The sequence below is a fragment of the Lepisma saccharinum genome, chromosome 29 (assembly GCF_977018435.1).
Source record: "Lepisma saccharinum chromosome 29, izLepSacc3.1, whole genome shotgun sequence".
Classification (NCBI taxonomy): domain Eukaryota; kingdom Metazoa; phylum Arthropoda; class Insecta; order Zygentoma; family Lepismatidae; genus Lepisma; species Lepisma saccharinum.
Window position 1 is genome coordinate 8,513,794 of NC_139257.1, and position 22,589 is coordinate 8,536,382.

The window sequence follows — 22,589 nt, forward strand, 5'->3', positions numbered from 1 at the left end:
CGTATCCCAGAATGAAAATTCAACGTAGTTTTAAAACGTTTGTTTATGCAATGAATGACTGGAAACGGATCACACATAATTCCCTTGCCAAAATCTAGTGGTTGAAAATTAATTTCAAGATATTTCATATCTATTCACCATATTCCAAGTTATAAGGAACTATTTCGTAGATGTTCATGAAACCGTTATAAAATTACAAATAAAATATATTCACAAGCTTAGATATACCAATACGAAGAAAGAAATTCAGAGTTAAATTTCAAATGCATGTGTATAAAGTAATTCTAGAAGTACAGAGCTATATCTGAGTATTTAACTTCTTTTTTGCAGATAACGTTTACAATATTGAGGCGACAGAATAATTAGGAACTGTAGCTCCAAGAAAACAAAGGGCGTAGTGTATTGGTTAGAGTTCTTCAAAGCATTGCGGTCCCACGTTCGATCCTCGATACTAGATGTTCCTTAAAAAAGAATCCCTTCCATTAAACAAGAGCATGGTAACATTATTTGTAAGAGCAGTATATAGTGGCTGCATTGTTCTGCATATGAAATTTATTAAAAAAATAATAAACAAATAAATGAATTGACACACGTTCAACGGGATATTTTTATATATAAGATCGTGAATTATGATACTCTAACGATAATTGTGTACTGCTTCAAAGACATTGACAAATATTAATGAAATAACTATTTATATGTGTGGCAATTCAGGACATGCTAATTTTACCCCTTTTCACACTTGAGTTCAATGCAAGGATACCTCCGCAAATATCGAATGAAAAGTTCTCACCATGTGCAATTCTCCATTAAATGTTTTCGCAGAGTCTTACTACTTTCGTTTTCTTTGTTACAAACAATACTTGTTTGCACGTTACATGCAGGAGAGTTACATCTACATTTCACATTGGTCAGCTCCTTCTACCTGGCTTAGGGTAGTGGCTACCGTTCAGGATCGTCAATCTGATGGTCGTAGGTTCAAACCCTTCCTGTGGCAGAAAATTTTCGTAAGTTTTAGACATATCCCTTTGTGTTCATTGTCTACGCCATGTGAAACGGAATGATTCAGTTTGGAATTAACGATGGGGGAGGGGAAATATTGAATTACAAAATCTCAATTTCAAAGAAACCGAGAAGTGGAGAAAAATTGAATAAATATTAAAAATTACGTTCATTTTTTTAGTGGTGTAATCGCAGGTAAAATCAAAGATCTTACATGGAAGATTTTAATTTGCTCTGAACTCAGCCAAAAGGCATTTCGCACCGATCTAATATATTCTCCAATACATTTCAAAATGTTATTGAATGTTTCATGTCGATAATTTGACCAATGCATCCATTCTTGACGCTCAGACGATATTTTCTGCAACTACCTCTTCTCTCCAGTTCCTTCTCCTTCTTCTCTCCCCTCTTTCTGTTCTGCTTTTATCTCATATCGCCTTCCCTACTTTTCTCGCATCTTATCTTCATCCCACTCTTCTCCACTCCTCTTATCTCCTTTCCTGTCTTAGATTTCCGACTCCACTGCACTCTCTTTTTTCGTTCTTCTCTTTTTCTCTCCTTTACTCTACTCTCCACTTCCCTCTTCTCGTCTCCCCCTCTCCTCTCGTTTTCCTCCTCTTTTCTCTTCTTTGTTATTTTTCCTCATCTCTCCTCAAATCTTTTTCCATTCTCCTCACTAAATCTCCTCTCTTCGTCTATCCTATCTTTCTTCTCTCCTCTACCTTTCCTCTTCTCCTTTCGCTTTCTCTTTCTCCTCTCCTTTGTAACCTTTCGTTTCCTCTCACCTCTTTTCCTTACTGTAGACTCATCAGCGATGAAATACTAGAAACCTATTTTTTTCTTTCACAAAGAATTTTGTCATTTACGATATAATAGTGATATTTTTAATAATTTTATACAATAATAATTGTTTATATTTCTTTCGCGTATTTTATAAATATCTATTGTGCACGTGGCAACCCTGAAATTGAGCCTAATTGTGCATGCAACCCACCAACGGCTTGTGTAAATTGGGTTGCCTAGTTTAAAATGTCGTTGTCCTAAAACTTTTGAGAGACACTGTACAGCAGATTTAACATTTTTTCCCGAAATCTACATTATCTTCCCTTTTCTTACATATAGCCTATATGTAAAATTTTGTATAAATTTTCTCCAATTTTTTCTGTAACACTTTTGTGAAAGTAAAAAAAGTAAACATTATAAATAAAAAAACTGGAACAATATTTTCAATACGTAATCTAGAAATAATTAATGAAAAATAACCAAAACACTTCTTGGGATTGAAATTGTCAGTAAATGTGAAATTCAAAGCAGAATCATCATAAAAAATGTACACACTACTATGCGCTTTTCCAAGTTTTGCATGTCTATTGTTGTGCCATTTCCCACTCTAGAAATATATAAACAAAAATATTTAAATTAGAAATAGTTTTTCTGGTCTGAGAAGAAACTGACTGAAAAGCTCTTTTATTTTAATTGGAAATACTACTAGATTGATTGATTGATCGATTGATTTGCTTTATTTTACCTTGTTCTGTGCCACTTTTGGCTAATTTGCAAAGATGGGGATGAGTGGTGATGATGTGATGAAATTGATGAATGGACACTCACAAACATCCATGCCCAGGCAAGGATTTGAACGTGGGACCCCTGATGCCATAGAGCATTATGCTAACCACTCCACCACGGGGGCCAGCGAAAATACTAGACATTTCATGATAAAGCTCCACATTTAAAGCTGTCATCAAGATACAATTCAACTGTAAAAATTATATACAGGTGGTGGGTGGACAAATTAATTTGAACACCTGTATGAAAACAGGTCACAATTCATCCTTGCAGTACAGCCATGCCACCTGGTATAGAAATCTGTCACCTAGGGACCATGAAGGTACAGGTGTCAGTGTATCAGCACCAGTTGTGTGGGTTGTAAATTAACATTCTGCAACCAGCCAAACACCATTATGTTCGACCTCTCAGACATTCAAAATGGCATGATCATTGGAATGCATGTGGTAGAGCTGCAGTGACGAAAACAGCGAAGATGAAATACCATCTCCAAACATCCGTATCAACCAAAACTATCCAATGGGACCTGCATACTGGGAACACTCATGGCAAAGCAGCTATTTCAAGCATTGATGACACCACGTCGAAAATGTTACCAAGGGCACAGAGGGTGGACACACCAGCAGTGGAGACAGGTAATCGGGATTTGATTAATCTCCATTCACATTACTCTAGACTAGGAACGTGACGAAGCTGAAAATTTACCGATGCCGATGTACTCATCTATAATTTTTGGAACCGATGTCGATATTTAACCGATTCCGATACATAAGATTAATTAAACAGACATGGAATGTTATTTTCGGCATGACAAAAATAAATTTGCTATGTACATTTGCATCTACAAGAAGTGGTTATGTAAACTTTAAAGAAGAACATAGATTCTCAAGAAATTTAACATTAGTACACAGCAGTTCTTTGAAATGCAAAATGAATTACTGTTCTTAATGTTGGAAATTTACTGCTGCCAGATTCAACTTCAGAAACACGAGTTTTGGATGCACTTCTGGAAGTAATTTACTTCTTCTCTTATCGCAAATCTGTTCAGCAAATACCGAACACTAATTCACTGAATACTGATGCAGCAGGTATGCCCAAGTATTTTCTCAGCACTTGCTTCAGGTTTGAATACTCATTTTTGAATTTCCAATACAACAGCAGATCCTATTCATGTGGACTAGTTGGTTCAGCAATGTACTCTTTTATTTCTGATTTTGAGTTAGGTTGATCCTCTGAATGAGAGTTTGCAATAATTTTATTACAAAAACTCTTCAATGACAAAGAATCAGAACCTAATTTTCAATAAATCTTACAAAACTAAAATATAAAACTTATTAGGTGGTAAAACTCTAGTATAATCTGTACCGGTTTAAATATCGGATTTTTGCTGATGCCGATACCGATGCGTCAATTTCTGCCAATTTTCATACATCTGTAATCGGCTTCGGCACATCCCTACTCTAGACCACCGGGCATATTTGGGTGTGAATACGGCTGTAGAAGCCTTCCATATTGAATGCTTCCTTCCTACTGTTAAACATGGTGGGAGATATATTCTGGTGTTGTCAATGTCTACTTCTAGTCCTCCATAGGGTTTTTGCAGCATTCTGGACATCTCCATCCTGAGATCTGGAAAGTGTTCCCTGGCGAATAACCTGTATTTCAAGATGACAGTCCCCCTCTTTGCTGCATCACAATTTTTTGTTCATCAACGCATAGTTTAGTGAGCACGAAGATGAAGTGGAACATCTCAGTTGCCTGATCTTAACATAATTGAACATTTGTGGAGTATTTTGGAGGCCAAAGTATGAACTAGATTTCCACCTCCAGACACACCTTCTGAACTAGAGACAGTTTTGCACGAGGAATGGATGCGTATTCTCTTGAACATTGTGCAAGACCTGCATTTGTTCAGTCATGGACACTTCTGGGGTGTAACGATTTCATTGAAAGTTAATTGAATTGTTATAACCCAGAAGTGTCGGTGACTGTACACCCCACACCGAATACATGCTGTAATTCCAGCCAAGGTAGGGTCAACTTCCTACGAATAAAGATTTTTGTGTCACATCAGGGTGTTCATATTATTTTGTCCACCACCTGTATGTGTCTGTGTCATATCATGATTACAGGATTCAAATTTCTAACCAGATCTTTAACATTCCCATCACTCCACTTACCATGTATCCTTTTTAGGCAATATCTAGTTCCAGTTTTAGTGTTTGTCGCCTTATATGTGGAAGATGCATAACCCAAGAGTTGAGATTTGTGCATTGGTGTCGTTGGCAAGGGCTCCAGAGGACACAGCTCATGGTAGTTATCCAACTCGCTCGGCAAGTCTGTAAAGATATCAGTTAATCATTAATAATTAATAATTCATGCATCTCAAGGACGAGGATTTATTTTTTATTATTTTTAAAATGTTAATTAGAGTATAATAGCATACTAACACTAAATTTAATAATCAAATACATAGAATGTATCCGAGTACAATTTCTTCATTTCCTGATTGTTGTTATAAAGAAAAATTGAACAGAGACAGGACAGATTATCAGTACATTTGATTTGTTAATTGATGTTGCTTTTCTGTCACTTTTGGCAAATCCTGAAAAGACTAATTTTTGCATTTGGGATGGAACCAGGGACAACTTGCACCAAAGGCAAAAGTACTAACCATTCAGCTAAGCAAAAGCTCTTCATTATGCCATTAGTGATCCGTCAATTACTATTTACCAATAAATCCCAATCATCCACTGACATATATGAATCATAAAAATAGAAGAAAAGCTAATGGAAGTGCAGTGTTCATGTCACTGAGCGTTATGAAAGAAGTAAAATTATTAAAAATACATAATGTAAATAAATTACTTTTATTAATATTTCTGGTTGCATGTACATGTGCACGAATGCAGACACACATCGATATGTGATTTTATTTATTTATTGAAAAATCCTGAATACAGAAAAATCCATTTTACATCAGGATATGAACTGGAAAAGAAATAAACAAAATAATAAGATGGACACACACACACACACACATATATAACAAGAATAATAATATTTACTCTTCAGCTGCTTTATGCACGCAGTTCTGTAAGTCTGCTTTGATAAATGGAAGCCCGGACTGTCTTTTATTGAGTTGTAAATGGTTTGTAGCCTGTAGAGAAGTGATCTTTGTTCTAAAGATAGCCTTGAAGATTTAATCTAAAACAAGTTGTTGCATTTTCTGTTGGGACGTGGGATTGTGATAAGAAGTGGCAAGAGTTCGCTGGTGAAAAGTTGTCCATTCATGATTCTGAAAGTTTTCGGCGAGAAGAAAGGTCATGAATTTGTAGATTGGATAGAATTTCGTGTTTCGAGAAGTTTGCAAGGGTTGGACATCTGTGATTGACTATTCTGATGAAAAAACTTACAACTTTGTCTGTTTTCTTTATATTGCTTTCACATGCCATTGACCAAATACAGGAACCATATTGAAGGATAGGAACAATACACATTGTAAAGTAGGTTTTGAGGGCAGAAACGTGTGTTATGTTTGTAAATCTCTAGATTAGTCCAAGTGTTTTCATCGCTTTCGAAGTTATGTAGTCTATGTCATGGTTGAAAGTCGGTTTGCTATCGAAAATGACACCAAGATCCTTGTGCTGTCGTACGAATGGAATAACCTGGTTGCATAATTTGTAGGATGGCACTGTGCTATTGGATTTTAGTGTAACACCTCATGAGAACAGATTTTTTCCGGATTTAATATACAGGGTGTTAATTTTAACTTGACATATGAAAATAGCGGGAGTGATATGCATGTGAGGAAAATTTGGTCCAAACAAACCATGATCCTTGTCGGGGGGGAAAGTTAATGGCGTACAAATGAGACCCCACACAGGGCCCCCTTGGGGGACAGGGGGGGCACGTTTCTTCAAATAGGAACCCCCAAATTTTGTTCCATTTTGGGATTCGCGGAGTCAAAATAAATAATAATTATGCTTGACATGGGTGCAACAACATGCGAAATAAAAAAAGATATGGCCATGTGTATGTTTCGAAACACGTAAATGTCGTGCATGGAAAAACGGTAACAGGCCCCCACGAAAATACGAAGAATGATGTGTGCAGAGGAAAATTTCATTGCTGTGGATGGTGTCACTGAAGAGTGGAAGAAGTACCAAAAGAATAGTGCGGAGGGGATAGGGGGAGGGGGGCAGCATGCAACGAACAAAGTGGAAATACATCTGCTGGATTAATGCAGATGCCAAGGATATGAGGGAAACAAAATAACGAACTGTGCCTGTGCCAGAAAAGTGAAGGGGTAGGGGATGTAAATCGTGTTTCCAGAACTCACGCGAAGAGTATGTTATCGCCACCGACGTTGTCGGATCAGCTGTGTTATCAGATGCCAGCCACACGTAAGGTACAAACTAGGCCATTTGACCTTGCGCTGAAGTCAGCTCTCTGTGCCCGTGTTTGCTTGGGGAAATAGGTGGTTATTGGGTGTGAGTGCTTCAGAAGGTTAGTTGACGTTCCCGTGTTCGAAGTGAGTGCAGGGTAAAAGTGCAGGTATACCTAGGACGATGGAGCGTGTATCTGTGGAAGACAGAATTGAAATGATATTCATGTATGGTAAATGTCGACGGAATGTGGACAATGCTGTCACCGAATATGCCAGACGCTATCCGAACAGAGTGTGTTCGCGGTCGATCTTCGCCAGGGTTGTCAAGCAATTTGCAACAGTAGGAAGCGTGTGTCCGCAACAAAGACGGCGTCGAAGAACTGTCACTGGCGAAAATAATGAAATCGCTGTATTAGCTGCAGTGGCGTATAATCCCATTCCAGCACGCGTAACATAGCTCGCCAGAGTGGGATGTCCCATGTCAGTCTTTGGAACATACTCAAGAGGCACAAGTTTCACCCGTACCATGTGTCCCTGCACCAGGAACTTCATGGTGATGATTTCCGTGCACGGATGGTGTTTTGTGAATGGGCACGTGGACAAATACATCGAAATCCGGCATTCTTTCGGGACGTTCTGTTCTCCGACGAAGCAACATTCACAAACCATGGCCAGGTTAACCGGCACAACATGCACTACTGGAGTGCCGACAACCCACACTGGTTGCGTGAAGTTGAACATCAACGCCCGTGGCCAGTGAACGTATGGTGTGGCATCATGGGTGACAAACTCATTGGTCCGTTTTTCATTGATGGTACATTGAATGGGCGAAAGTATCGCAATTTCTTGCAGGATGAACTACCGATATTGCTGGAGGATCTAAGCCTTACACAGCGACAGGCCATGTGGTATCAGCATGATGGTTGTCCGGCGCATTATGCTGCCATAGCTCGGGAAGTATTAACGTGCAAGTTCCATCATCGCTGGATCGGACGACGTGGTCCTGTCAATTGGCCGGCTAGATCACCAGACTTTACTGCGCCAGATTTGTTTTTGTGGGGTTTTCTTAAAGGAATAGTGTATCAAACTGTACCCACAACGCGAAACGACATGATGCAACGAATACGAAATGCTTGCACACAAATTGATGCCGCCACACTTTTGCGTTGTGAACGGTCATTTCATGCAAGAATAAATAAATGCATCGACGTTCATGGTCATCATTTCGAGCATTTGCTTGGGTAAGGCATGTATGCCCACGCACCACCCCACCCCCACAGGTGAGAGGCAAGGGGACTCACGTGAAACAAGCACCCCACAGGTGAGAGGCAAGGGGACTCACTTGAAACAAGCACCCCACACATGAGAGGCAAGGGGACTCACGTGAAACAAGCACCCCACAGGTGAAAGGCAAGGGGACTCACTTGAAACAAGCACCCACAGGTGAGAGGCAAGGAAACTCCCTTGAAACAAGCACCCCACAGGTTCGAGGGTAATAGTATTTGCATTCCATCCTTCCCATCTACACTTTTCTGGCATCCCTGAATACGTTTTTGTGTTTCCCTCATCTCCATGCCATCTGCATTAATCCAGCAGATGTATTTCCACTTTGTTCGTTGCATGTTGTCCCCTCCCCCTATCCCCTCCGCACTCTTCTTTTGGTACTTCTTCCACTCTTCAATGACACCATCGACAGCAATGAAATTTTCCTCTGCACACGCCATTCTTCGTATTTTCGTGAGGGCCTGTTACCGTTTTTCCATGCACGACATTTACGTGTTTCGAAACATACACATGGCCATATCTTTTTTTATTTCGCATGTTGTTGCACCCATGTCAAGCATAATTATTATTTATTTTGACTCCGCGAATCCCAAAATGGAACAAAATTTGGGGGTTCCTATTTGAAAAACACAACATGCCCCCCCCTGCCCCCCAGGGGGGCCCTGTGCGGGGGCTCATTTGTACGCCATTAACTTTCCCCTCCCCCAACAAGGATCATGGTTTGTTTGGACCAAATTTTCCTCACATGCTTATCACTCCCGCTATTTTCATATGTCAAGTTAAAATTAACACCCTGTATATGTGACAGAAATATTAATAACATTAAGTGGAAACTAACCATTAACCACTAAGCAATATTTTAATTACTATAATTATGCATACATGAATAATCTTCACAAAAAATTCAACTTATTTTTACTAAATAGAATCCATATATGTTTACTAGGGAGGGGACAAATTCATCAGTGCTCTATCAGTATTGGCTGATAATGAGTCATATCGGTAAAATTACCAATCCAATATATCTATAAATATCTTACAATTTAGTGCAATATTGTACCATTTTGATTTAATTTTTATGGATATAAACATATTATCTCCATTCTGTAAATTTTCTTAAACTAAATGTCTCTTGCATTGCAAAAGCTTTGTCATCTGGTGTGCATTCATGTATTTATTAATGAGGCCAATGAACCATTTGCAATTTTATTAAATTTTATATCCTTAATTAATCGATATTTTTCAAAATCTTATATATCGGTCCACTCTAGGACAAGGATAAAATTTGAGACGTCCTTTCCTCTTGTACAAATGTCTGTCTATTGTTGTTTTGTTACCTTTCTCGTTGTACATATGTTTATTGTTATTAATATTAATCTCTGTTATTAATTATGTAATTCTTGTGGTCAGTGGGGCCCAAAACCAGGGGGGGCAAGGTGCCAAAACTAGGGGGGGCAAAGACAGTGTATTTTCTTTTGTAGATAAGATTTAGCATGGTGCGGGAGCAAAAGTGGGGAAAACCAGGAAGGGGGGCAACTGCCTCCCTTCACCCCCCTAATCGCTGCCACTGCTTGTGTGTGGTATTTAATATTTAAACCTATCACTGATAATGTCAGGATAGTGACTGACCATTATGTACATATCTTGAAAGAGCTGTTGCAATGGGAATTATGATTGTGTTTTGTCTTTACTTTTAGTTCGGGCTTTGGGTTTCAAAGAGTAGTCAAGTTGAATTGTAAGAAGCTGTTATTTATTTGAGTGAAATGGATTTTATGCACATAAGTATTTATTTTGCTAAGAAGTAAAATATATTTTTTTCTGTTAGTGAAAACATGAATTTTATTTTTATTTGACCAACGAACGAACAGAGATATTATTACCCAATACCCTGAGGGGGATCACGTGAATGCTACGAGTCTTCATGTGATCACTTTTATTGTGATTTAGTTAAATAATGTTCTTTTGACTGAAAGAACGTTTCAAATTCAAGTATAATTCACGATTTTCAATGAGAACTTTTAAAAAATTCAAGGGTAAAAATTAGGGCTGAGCCGATACCGATGTATTGGTATTGGCCGATACCAGTGGTATCGGTATCGGAAAGTATTGGTTGAAATTTTTTCACCGATACCATTGTTTTTGAGTCGCTAGAAGCGCGGCCAAAACCAACATTTGTTTCTTTTCAACCGTCCGTTCACCTTTTCCAACTTACATTTGGCTTTGAAGAAAATGAAAATATTTATTTGTGCATTTGTTAATTGAACATGGACTCAAGTTCCGTGAACAGCAAGTACGTGACAAAAATCCATATGCAGATAAGACTCACAGTCAAGTAACTTGCACACCAAGGGTAACTAGAAATTATCCCCAGAGGAGTTCCCTCGAAGTCTTCCAGGCTTTGTTCCTACAGATGAGGTCTCGTGTCACAAAAATCCCAATGAGGTCCCGGTAGCCACGAGGCACCTGGTGTACTGTGGACATTTCTCTGTTTAGAGACCTCCTGCAGTCAAAATAGTCATCGCCCATGTGAGTGGTGCACGTGTCTCAGACATAGTACATAGCATATTCCTGGAAATTCAAATACCTGGGCTAATCCACCTTTTCCTTTCCAGGTTTATACTTTTGTTCTCCAGACCTGCATAACTGGGTTTCAACAGACGTGTTTCGGCACAGGGAATGCGGCAGGGAATAATTTTATTTGAACGACAGTTGATGGCACTTACTTTCTGGAAAGTGTAGTGGTGGGTTTGGATTTCCTTCCACTCCAAGGGATAGTACTAAGCATTTAATACTTTTTCGAAATCATTTGCCAAAAGTAAAGTCAAGTCGGAATATCACTGTACTGAAATCAATCACCTGATATATACGGAATAGACTGGTAAGTTATCATTCTAAGGACAAAAAAAAAAGAGACGAGGTAGGGCTTACATTAGTTTTACTGTTAGTTTCTTAGACGTCGTGTCCGGGGCTGGTAAATCGCCAATTATTCTTGTGTGATCCCTTAGTTTAAAGGAGGTTGAAGAGGCATGATTTTATTTTTCAACATGGGAGGGGGGGGGGGGGTGCCACGATCGCCTCGCTCTTAGCTTCTCATAATATTTTTGTCATATTTGAAACATCTGATCAATTGTCACTGATCTACAAAAAGCTATAAAGTTGTGATGCATTGTTGCAAGAGAGCATCATTTGGTGGGTTAATTTATTCATCAACCTTTGCCAAAAATACATATCTACAAAATGTAACAATACTAAACACACACATATATATCAGGGTGGCTACAAACAAGCAGAAATTAAATTTTCTCACTTTTCCAGGTTTTCCAGGACAAAATTTAAATTTTTCCCTGATAATTACAAACTAAACTAAATCGATGATTTTGCAAATGGAAATAATAAACTCGTACAGATCCAGGTATGGATTTGTTAAGTACCAATATTTTCTTCTATGAAATTGACTTAATTTCTCTATTCCCTATGAATTGAACTCAAAGTTGCAAAATAGTGAATTTGGAAAACTATTACAATTTACAAGCTAGGAAAGGATTACAAAATTTTATCATACGCAGTAAGTTTAAAATAAAATACATGATTATTTTTTAAGTTATGACTAAATGAAATTAGGGTGAAGAGTGATTGATTAAGAAATACATTTTGTAATTTATCAGTCTCCTTATCCATTCTCGGTATTATATGGGGATATTTCCACTAAAGTTTAGAACCCTCTGCTTTCATGAACCATGAGTGCGGACTCATTTTTCAATGCATAAAGCTACCTCTCTCTTCTCTGTAAAGCAAACAACTTAACTCTTGCACATAAGTGAAACAATTGAATTGTACAAAAGGAAGTGTCATATTTCCTTACATTATCAATGGGATTTCTGCTTCAGTACAATATATGACGAAAAGGGTATGTAGGTATTAGAAATTTAACGCAAGCAATTTATAGAATTACATTGTATAGGTACATGATTTAGCTAACCAAACATTAAAACAGGAACACGCTGTTAATAACAGCTTCTGAAAATTCATATACGAGGGGCATCCTGAAAAAAGCTGCAATTGTGCCTGTACGCACCACTAGTGGCCTTAGAGCTACACACACATGTGGGCAGGAAGAAGTGGCATGTAGCTGTAATCTGGTACAGTTGCAATTCAGCCATTTTAGGACAGTTCTCGTACAGTCTCCCGCCGACTGCGATTTAGCCTACGTGCAGTAATCAGATTTTTGCACGCTCAGAATTTGACACAGAGCCACCGGCAATCATGTGATGTGTGCAGACCAGACGTCATGAGTGATAGTATGGTCAGACGATGGTGCAGACAATTAACAGAAGGGCAATTGAATGTGCATAACCTCATACAGCTGAGTACACACGGGCCCTTTGCATCACTTCAAGTGAGAGATCTTGGACTACTCACTGTACAACCCTGGCCTTGATTGTACTGACTTTCATCTCTTTGTTCAACTTAAGAGGTTTCTGGCAGGACAAGGATGTGACAGCTACACTGCGGTAGAGATAGTTCCAGTCTTTGCTGTCAGACACATATGGCATGGGCATACAAAATTTAGTGCCATGCTACGACAAATGCCAGAACAACGTTGGTAATTCTGACAAAAATTAGATTAGGACTCACTGTTACTAATGCAATAAATTACTACTGATATTCTTGTTTTATTTATCTCTAATTGGTTGGGAACTTCATTTTTGTTATTTTTTTCAAATTAGTGTATATTTTTATTTTTTATTATTCGGTGTTATTTTTCCCAAAATTCACATTTTCATTTTAGCGCATTTTCTGGCAAATACCTGAACTCATACCTTCATGGTGTTTTTAAACTACTGTTTCAAATTGTAAGTCACATGGCCTATGCTTCTTCGTGCGAGTTTGATATCATGGAAGTTACTTTGGGAAAGTTATTTTCCATACCCCCTTTCTAAATTTTAAGGTAAGGATTTTATAATGGAATTTTTCCCGTATATACTGAAGGGTGCATAACGACCAAAAAATTTTAAATCAATCAATCTCATGTGACAGATAAATAATAATAATAATCCGTCGCACAACAGCCCACGAAGGGCCTAGGCGTACCTACCGACTGCCGGACTCCCTCCCACGCTTTCCTTCGTCACCTCTAAGAGATCTTCAACCAGTATTGGAATAGTCGGGGGGTCAGCCCGACGTATCCCCAGCCGTTATAGTAGGTCTTCTCGACCAGGTTACCGCTCACTCATTCGGAGCTCCCCAATTTCCTCACGATGGTGGGTTGCCACCGACCCTATACGTAGGCCGAATAAATTCCGACCAGAGCCGGATTCGAACCTACGCCTTCCCGCAGCGAACGATCTCAAGACGAGTGAACGCCTTAACCTCCTCGACTACGGAGGAGGACTAAATCAATCAATTTCACGTGACAGATACCGATATATTATGGCACCAAAAATTTGCAGTTTTGTTTTAGAACATTTTTCTGCCAAATATACCAAAACTTAATACTTCCATTGTGCTTTTAAACTATTATTTTAAATTGTAGGTCACATGGTCTACGTATTTTCGTGACAGTTTGATATGTTGGAACAGATTTTTGAGGAAGTAAAAGTAAAGTGCTCCCCTGTGCTTAGCACCAAGCCATGAAGGCATCTAGGGGGTTTGAAATTAGAGCCCCACACTTTCTTGATCACGGCCAAAGGTGGGGGTGGTGATCAGCACAATGCTCCTGGCTACCTTTACCCCCCAAAGTTTCCTCCAGGTACCCGCTTGATACATGCTGGGTGGGCACTGGAGCAGCTTGAACAGTTGGAAAAAATCCCGGTTCTTCCCACCAAGGATCGACCCCGGGTTTCTTGCATGGTAGTCAGATGCCCTAACGACTGAGCGCCATTATTTCTCGCTCGACAAATGCCGATGGTGCGCACTTAGCTTGGTAATTCAAAACACATCTCGCAAGACAAATACTGAAGATGCGGCTCCCGTGTGACGGTAGATACGCACTCGATCTCCTGTTAGAACCCTACCACTTTGCTCTGTGATGCAAATTGTTTTGATAGAAGCTGAAAAAATCAAGGGAAATACATAATTTAATGTGGCTGTCGGAATTATTCCATGTATAACAAGAATTATAGTTTACTCTTGAATACTTGCACGTTCTATGTACACAATTATGGCACATTTTGTTTCTTTAAGCCTAGAAAAGACAAGAATGTTGGATTTCACGGAATTTTTCATTGTTTTAAGACATCTTATTAAAAAAAATCGATAAAAACGCCAACAATTCACAATTTATGCCAAATTCGCGTTATTTCGAAAGGGTGAAAAATGTGTCCCGACATCACTGCACATTCATAAACACAACTTCGCAGCAATTAACATTTTTCACGGTTTTCACGTTTGCGAAAAATTAAGGTCCCTACTAATTGGAAATTACTTTCTGGGCACCCCTCGTATAAATCAGTAGATGAAAAGTGAAAATTTAGCAGGGCTGACAGAGAAAAGTCAATTCTTGAAGAAAGTGATATGCTTTCATGATTGAAAGATTCGAGTAAATATGACATTAAAATATTTACGTATTTATTATTAGTATTATTTCATAATACGTATTGGACATTAACTTCACTCAGTGAGAGATTAATGACCATCTCTCACGAGTTTAGACAGACAGGACAGAGAGTGGCGATAATTTCATTGCAATACTATTGTTGCAGAAAATTTGAGGTTCGGAGCATGCACTTGCCAAATTCTTATAACGTTCACCAATGCAGATTTATGTTTCACTTTTTCGTGATAGTATTTAATATATATCCCCTTTTGTTGGATTCTTCTTGATATCTAAGAATAGTGCAATGTCATTGTAAACATATGTTAATTTGTGCAAAACCAGTAATACGTCAGGATGATGGAAGAAAACCTTCGTGAGCACTGCTACATTACATAAGGTAAAGTGAGAGAGAAGAGTAACAAAATTCCAGCAGCATACTTGCAGTCTAAAGCTCTTTTTTATGCATGCGATTTTTGTTGGATGTTGCAGTCCAAAGACATCCAACATAAATCAATTCCGTAAAGTGCCATGCATGCAATTTCTGTCACATGTTGTAGTGAGATACCTTGTCAGGTGGCGATATTCGACAAAATCGTATGTATCAATGGAGCCTATTTGTTTTCATGTTCCTTCAGTTTGTCCAACAAAATTCCTTACTACGACGTCCGACAACTATCGGACGATGCCACCCGCTCCCATCCCCTCCATTTGTTGACAGTTCTGTCCCATTACGACTCCCATACGGACAAGAAAAAAATATAATTCAATGCATTTTCCACGTAATATTTAGAGGCTTAACACATTTTTCTGCCCCTCCAGAAATTTATCTCTATCTATCTATCTTTTTCTCTCTCTCCCCTCGCCCCCTCCTACCATCACTGGTTTCTGGCACCATGGTTGTGTTGTGCATAAAAGGGGCCTACAAGTTGAGGCCAAAATTTAGCAACAACATTTTCTGTTCCCGTGCAGAGTTCCATGGAGAAAAAAAAAAAAAAAAAAACCTGGCCTGACTTTTTTTGACACGTCAAATTCCCTGACTTTTCCCAGTTTTCCAGGTCTGTCGCCACCCTGTATATGTAATAACTAGCCAATTTGATTTTAAATTGGAATTATAGAGGTATCATTATCAGTGAGAGTATCGGCATTGGTATTGGTATCAGTTCAAAGTGGTATTGGTTCAGCCCTAGTAAAAACATATGTTTTTTTTATTTCAACCTGATGTATAACACCCTTTCTCTTTCTCCCTGATTTCTCTCTCTCTCCTTCTCTCTCTCTTTCCTTCTCCCTCTCTTTCCTTCTCCCTATCTTTCAACCGCCTCTCACCATATATACAATATAAAGGGTCTGTGTGATTCCAAAAGTCTAATTCAATTCAATTGAGCAGCAAATATAATTAAATTAAGGTGTGGAGTTGACATTTGCCATTCCACATACTGACTAGAAATATATTTACAAACTAACTAACTAACTCTCAAGCCTTCTTAAACCAGAAGGTTCATGGCTGCAGCAACACAGGCCTTCCAACTGTCCCTATCCTGAGCAAGATCTATATACTCTTTTCCATCATTACCAATTTCCTTTAGGTCCATCTCAACGTTATTACTCAATCTTCATCTTGGTCTTCCTACAGGTCTCTTACCATCAGGTTTCGCAACAAGAATGCTGTAAAATTTTCTTTCCTCTCCCATTCGTGCCACATTAAGTCTTCTAGATTTAATCATTCTAATAATATCTGGACATGAATACAAATTATGTAGTTCTAAATTATGTAACCTTCTACACTCACCTGTCTCCTCATCCCTTTTAGGTACAAAGATTTTCCTAAGGATCTTTTTCAAATACTCTCAATTTATGTTCCTCTTTCAATGTAAGGGACCAAGTTTCACACCCATATAATACTACTGGCAAAGTGACTGTTTTCTATATTTTAACTTTCAGTTTCTTAGATATTAAACGAGAAGACAAAAGTTTATGAAGAGAAAAGTAACATGTGTTTCCTGAATTAAGCCTGCTGTTTATTTCCTCTTTAATATAATTTTCATTTGATAATATTACTCCAAAGTACTTGAATTTGGAAACTGGTTCAAATGAGTTACCAATAATTAGATTTTTATCTTTATCTAACACTTGCTTTCAGACTATAAGCATATATTTAGTTTTCTCTTTGTTAATTTCCAAACCTATCTCTTTAGCTGCTTTGAAAAATATTTTAGCATTATTCTTAATTGTATTTACATCATCCCCCAGTAAGTGTACATCATCTGCATATGCTAACAGCTGAGTCACACCATTTAATTTTAGTCCTTCTACAAACACAAGTCACAAATGTTATGTGATGTAGTAATTGTTAATTTTATAAGAATTTCAAATTTACCTAATCAACTTCAAGGTATCTTATCTTGCAATAATCTTCCGTATGCCAGATAGATTCTTCTGCAAAGGACACTAACAAAGTAAACGGATTGAGAGAATTCTGTTTTATTCTCCAAGCAGCTTTCTCTTCCTTATCTCGATACAAATAAAAAATAAACTGTGAAAAACTTTCCTCAGTGCATTAATAAATATGTATAAATTCAATGGGATATGGATTAAAAAAAGCTGTAATTTTTCACATCAACAGAGAACATTTTAAGCAGAATACACAAATAATTCCCGGAGACAATAATTCACATATAATTCCTGGAATTCCTGGTGAGTAGCCACCAGTGCCGGATCTACAAGCCGCAAAACTCCGCAGTGCAGGGGGCCTGGAGTCAAGAAATCTTTTAGGGGGCCCTCAACAATTGACGTAGTAGAGGGTTCATATATGTGTATGTAAAAAATAAATGTAGTTTCTCAGAGGCACAGAAAGAAATACAATATATACAGGTAAAGTTAAAGTTCCCTATGCATATAGCACCGTGCCATGAAGGCACGTTTAGGGTATGTGGGGATAGGGCCCCACATGTTTACGTTGTTGGCCATCTTGGAGGTGATGTCATCAGCACCATGCTGCAGCTGCCTTTATCCCCCTCCCCGGGTACTATTTCATTTGAGGCTGGGTGGGCCCTGAAGGGAACAAAGCTGGAAAAATCCCGACCTTAGATCACCCACCCCGGGTCTCCCACGTGGAAGTCAAGACTAGAATCAAATCAGGCTAGAACTTCACGACAAATGCAGTGGTAAAGGTTTCTTCAACCTATCTTTAATCAGGAAGGAGTTATGACTGCATGATTGTAACAAATGTCTCATATTCCAGGTGTAAGAAAATAGTGTCATATGTATATCACACCAAACCCTTCCCATTAAAAAAAAAAAAAAAGTAGAAATCAATATGGTGACCACCTATATGGCGGACGTCCGCTTGGAACACACCAATGTGGTTCCCCCTAAGGCTAACCTGTTTCTATCATGACCAATTGTACCCAGCCTAACTCCTTTACTTTTTAAAGGGGTGTTAAGGGAGTTTTGAATCACCCTGTAGGCCTTTGTATGCATCTTGGTCAACAAGAGATCAAAATTACACACACACACACACACACACACACATAAATTTTATATACGAGGGTTGGAACTTAAATAGTGGCAACTATTTATTCACAACCGATACACAAGAGTTACATGTTTGTACCTGTTACTGTCCCTCAAAGTAGTCACCAACGTTGTGCAGAACCCGTTGCCAGCGATGTGGAAGGCGTAGTATACCGTTAGCAGAGTCTGTTCTGTTGATGGTGCAAATGGAGCGGTCTACTGCCCGTTGAATCTCTGGAACTGTTCTGAAGCGAATGCCACGAAGTGGTTCCTTCATCTTCGGAATCAAATCAAAGTCACAAGGACTTAAGTCCGGGGAGTATGGTGGATGGTACAGTACTTCCCAGTCCCATCGACCGAACAGAGCAGCCACAGCTTGCGCTGTATGCACCTGTGCATTGTCGTGCAAAATTATGAGGGGGTTGCGCAGAAAGTGTCGCCGCTTCTTTCGCAAAGCTGGTCGCAGTTGATGCTCCAAAAATGAACAGTAATACTGGGCATTTATAGGCTGTCGTGGAGGAACGTAATGCGTTAGGATAACACCATCACAGTCGTATACGAGAATCACCATAACTTTCACCACACTGGGACTCTGACGCACTTTCGACTTTCGCGGCGACCCATAATGACGCCATTCGTTGGATTGGCGTTTCAGTGTTGGCTCGTAAGATCTGGCCCATGTCTCATCCAGCGCTCCAAGTGTGTCTGAGCAGCGTCGTAACGCATCCATTTCTGAATTTCCGTCAAATCATGCGAAACCCATTGTGATGCAATTTTGCGCATGCCCAGGTGTTCCTTCAGGATGCGAAGCACAGTCATATGCGCTAATCCAGTTTCGTGGGCGAGCTCACGAATCATCATGCTTCGATCACTGTCCACTAACGTGGCAACAGCTTGCACTTCTTCTTCAGAGACGCTAGGACGACCTGCCCGATGCATGTCTGCCACAGTTTGCCGACCTTCGTTGAAGGCTTTTACCCACCGTGCCACTGTTCTGTACGGCAATGCCGATTCCCCGCATGCCTCTTGAAGCCCTTGATGACATTGTCGTGCTGTACGACCTCTGGCACATTCAATCTTGATACAACTCCGTTGTTCCTGTTTGGAAAACATAGTGACCTTCACGTTAGACCGCTCGCTCACAAGTGACTGTTTCCCTCGCTTGTGCACCTGCCTATGACGTGCCAGCGACACTACTACATTCCATTGCATAGTGTCTCCACAGCAGTGTTGCCACTATTTAAGTTCCAACCCTTGTATATTCACATTTAATGTCTGTGTTCGTATATGTGTGTGTGTGTATGTGTAGGTAGGTAGAGGGGGGCCTTTGGTAATATTTTGCAGGGGGTCCAAGATTTGTAGATCCGGCACTGGTAGCGACCCTGAATATATACTGTATATTATATATATACCCCCCTTACAAATGGTACAACAACGTACAACTCACCTGGATATTGTTCAGGATCCGGCTGAGCCAAAGTTAACGCATGTCTCTGAAGACACTCGAGACGGAGATCATCTGAGATGTAGAACCATGATGCGTTGTTGGACTGCTTGGACTTCATGTTGGTCAAGTGGCTGGGGGTGCCTGGGTACACGTGGAACGTCGGCAGAACCATGGGTGGCGGGGGTGGAATATTATTGGCAATGGCTGCACCCTCTGCAGCTGGATAGAAGTAAGTTGTTCCTCCAACATTCTCCTAACATGACACAAAAATATTGTAAAAAGTTAATTTGAGAAACAGATACGACAAGACACGTCAGAGAGTAGATTGAATAAATTACAATATAGTATTTATCCATCATTTTTTCAAATTTTGTTTTAAACCTTCACGTGCTCCTTTACAATTTTCTTTAAATAATATGAGGGATGTTCATACCGTAATATTTTTCCTGAAGAACTTGCACTGTGGGGAACCTTTGGTTTTTACACTATCGGATTGGCACACATTCCGTGCATAGTAGTTTTGCGAAACACCACTGGAGGGCCAGAAAACAAAGATGGTGCAGCCCGTGGAGCCAACTGAAGTTCTAGGTGTGATTCGGTTTTTGTTCTTGAAAGGAAAAATTGTAAAAGAAATGAACGATGAACTTGTGGTGACGTACGAAGGGAATGCTCCATCATATGACACAGTGGTAAGGTGGCGTAGAAGGTTTCAGTGTGGTGCAACCAGTCTGCAAGATGAAGAATGCAGCAGCCTTCTCTCTCAGAGGAACCAGGAATTGTGAAGAAAATGGCACAGACTATTGTATTACCACTGCAGCCATTGTAATGGACGTGAACATTATTTAGGGTCAGTATTTAACATAATACATAACATAATGTTGACAAAAGGAGTGCAGGTTATTCATGAAAACAACCCCACCCATCCTGCTCAGAAGACGGTGACTCATGCAGCCACTTCGGGTTTCAAAATTCTCCCTCACCCTCCATATTTCCTGGACCTAGCACCCAACGACTTCTTACTCTTTCCAGAAATGAAGAAGCCCCTGTGTGGCAGGCATTTCGATGATGATGTCATTTCTGCAGTGAATGACCTTCCTGGACAGCCAGACACAGGACTTCTGCAACAACAGCATCTGCCACATTGATGGGAGGAGTGTTGTCACTCTGGGTGGAGTTTATGTGAAGATTCATTCACAAAAACTTGTGTACATTACTGTATTCTTTCTTATGAACAACCCTCGTGTAATATAAAATTGAATGTATTTTAAAACTGTTCAAGAAACTAAATAAATAAACTCCATGGAGTGGCCGCGGTGGCTCAGTCGGTAACGCGTCTGACTACCATGCTCAAGGTCCCGGGTTCGATCCCCGGCCGGTTCAAATCCGGGAACTTTTCTAACGGTGGAAGCGGCCCCGGCGCCTACCCAGCGTCGAATAACATGGGTACCTGGGGGAAACCCTGGGGGGTAAAGGCGGTCAGGGGCGTGATGCTGATCACATCACCCCCACTCACGACCGGATCAAGAAAGTGTGGGGCGTTACCCCCACACCCCCTATACGCCTTCATGGCGTGGTGCTATGCACAGGGGAACACTTTACTTTTTTACTTTTTACTTTTACTCCATGGAGCAACAGCCCTCTGAAGGCCAGGCCATACCAAGCACTTTTCCATTGGGCAATATATGGTCAGCAAATCAAGTGTCATTACTGGTGTCTTCGGGCTTTTTAAACTAAAGTCTTCTACTTCTTTTCAAGTAGCTCCCCAATTGTTGTCAATGCCAAAATTTTGGAGTTGAAACTGGGATTCTTTATGTGAACTTTGATACACACATGCACTTTCCCTTCTGCAGTACAACTTTAATATGTTTTTGATATTTGAATCCCACAAACATGCTTCTCTTTTTATTGATAGGGATGTATTGGTAATACATACAGGGTGGCTCAATAAGTCACTTAACACCCCCAGTACAAGGCCACTGCGGCATGGGACGTGAAAATGGCGATGACCAATCATTATCAGGCCAAGGGGGAACCACATTGACCTCACCCGCATGGTCGGCAGCCATCTTGATGCCCGCCATCTTGAATTCAACTTCAGAAATTTAAATGGGAAGGGGGTCGTGCGACATATCAAAATGGGCTAGAATTTCACCAGAAAAACAACTGTGACATTTGTTTTCACCTAACTTTAATTGTTGCAGAGTTAACAATACCACAAAGTTATAACACATGCGCAATATGACGTCCCTCATGCGCAACACACACATGTAATCGTCTCTCCCATGACCTTACCACATTCTGAAGAACCTCAGGAGTTATTGCAGTACAGGTATCCACAATGCGTGTGCGCAAGTGGGCCAGATCCCTGATTTTCGTAGCATACACCATGGCTTTCAGGTGTCCCCAGAGGTAAAAGTACAATGGTGTCAGGTCAGGTGAGCGTGCAGGCCATTCCACAGTCCCTCGGCGACCAATCCAATGGTGAGGGAATTGTTGATCCAGGTACTGACGGACTATCATCCCATAGTGCAGTGGAGCACCATCTTGCTGGAACCATTCAGGATAGCTCCCATCCTCGGACAGTAAGGATGGTAAGATCTGCTCCCGTAGCAGAAGCAAGTAGCCCTCTGAATTTAAGTTGCCCTCAATGAAAAATGGACCAACAAGTCAAGAACCCCAAGTACCACACCACACCATTAGCTTCCCGCCTCCCGTCACCTTGCTGGGATCTGTCCAATGTGGATTTTCGGGTGACCAGTACCGCAGATTTTGCTTATTCACCTCTCCCGACACATAAAAATTAGCCTCATCACTGAACAGAATCTTGCTACCGACGGCAGGGTCACGTTGCA

The 22,589-nt window shown here is 39.9% G+C and overlaps 1 protein-coding gene across 1 annotated transcript in view; it reads right to left on the bottom strand.

Moving 5' to 3' along the window:
• The window catches only part of PAN3 (Poly(A) specific ribonuclease subunit PAN3), a 121,008-nt gene that overhangs the window by 64,192 nt on the left and 34,227 nt on the right, over nucleotides 1-22,589 (bottom strand). Inside the window, exons 5-6 of the mRNA XM_083114831.1 lie at nucleotides 19,738-19,990; nucleotides 4,752-4,910 (exon numbers count right to left, since the gene is read on the bottom strand). Of these exons, the coding sequence (XP_082970957.1) occupies nucleotides 4,752-4,910; nucleotides 19,738-19,990 (412 nt within the window). The remainder of the gene's footprint in view (nucleotides 1-4,751; nucleotides 4,911-19,737; nucleotides 19,991-22,589) is intronic.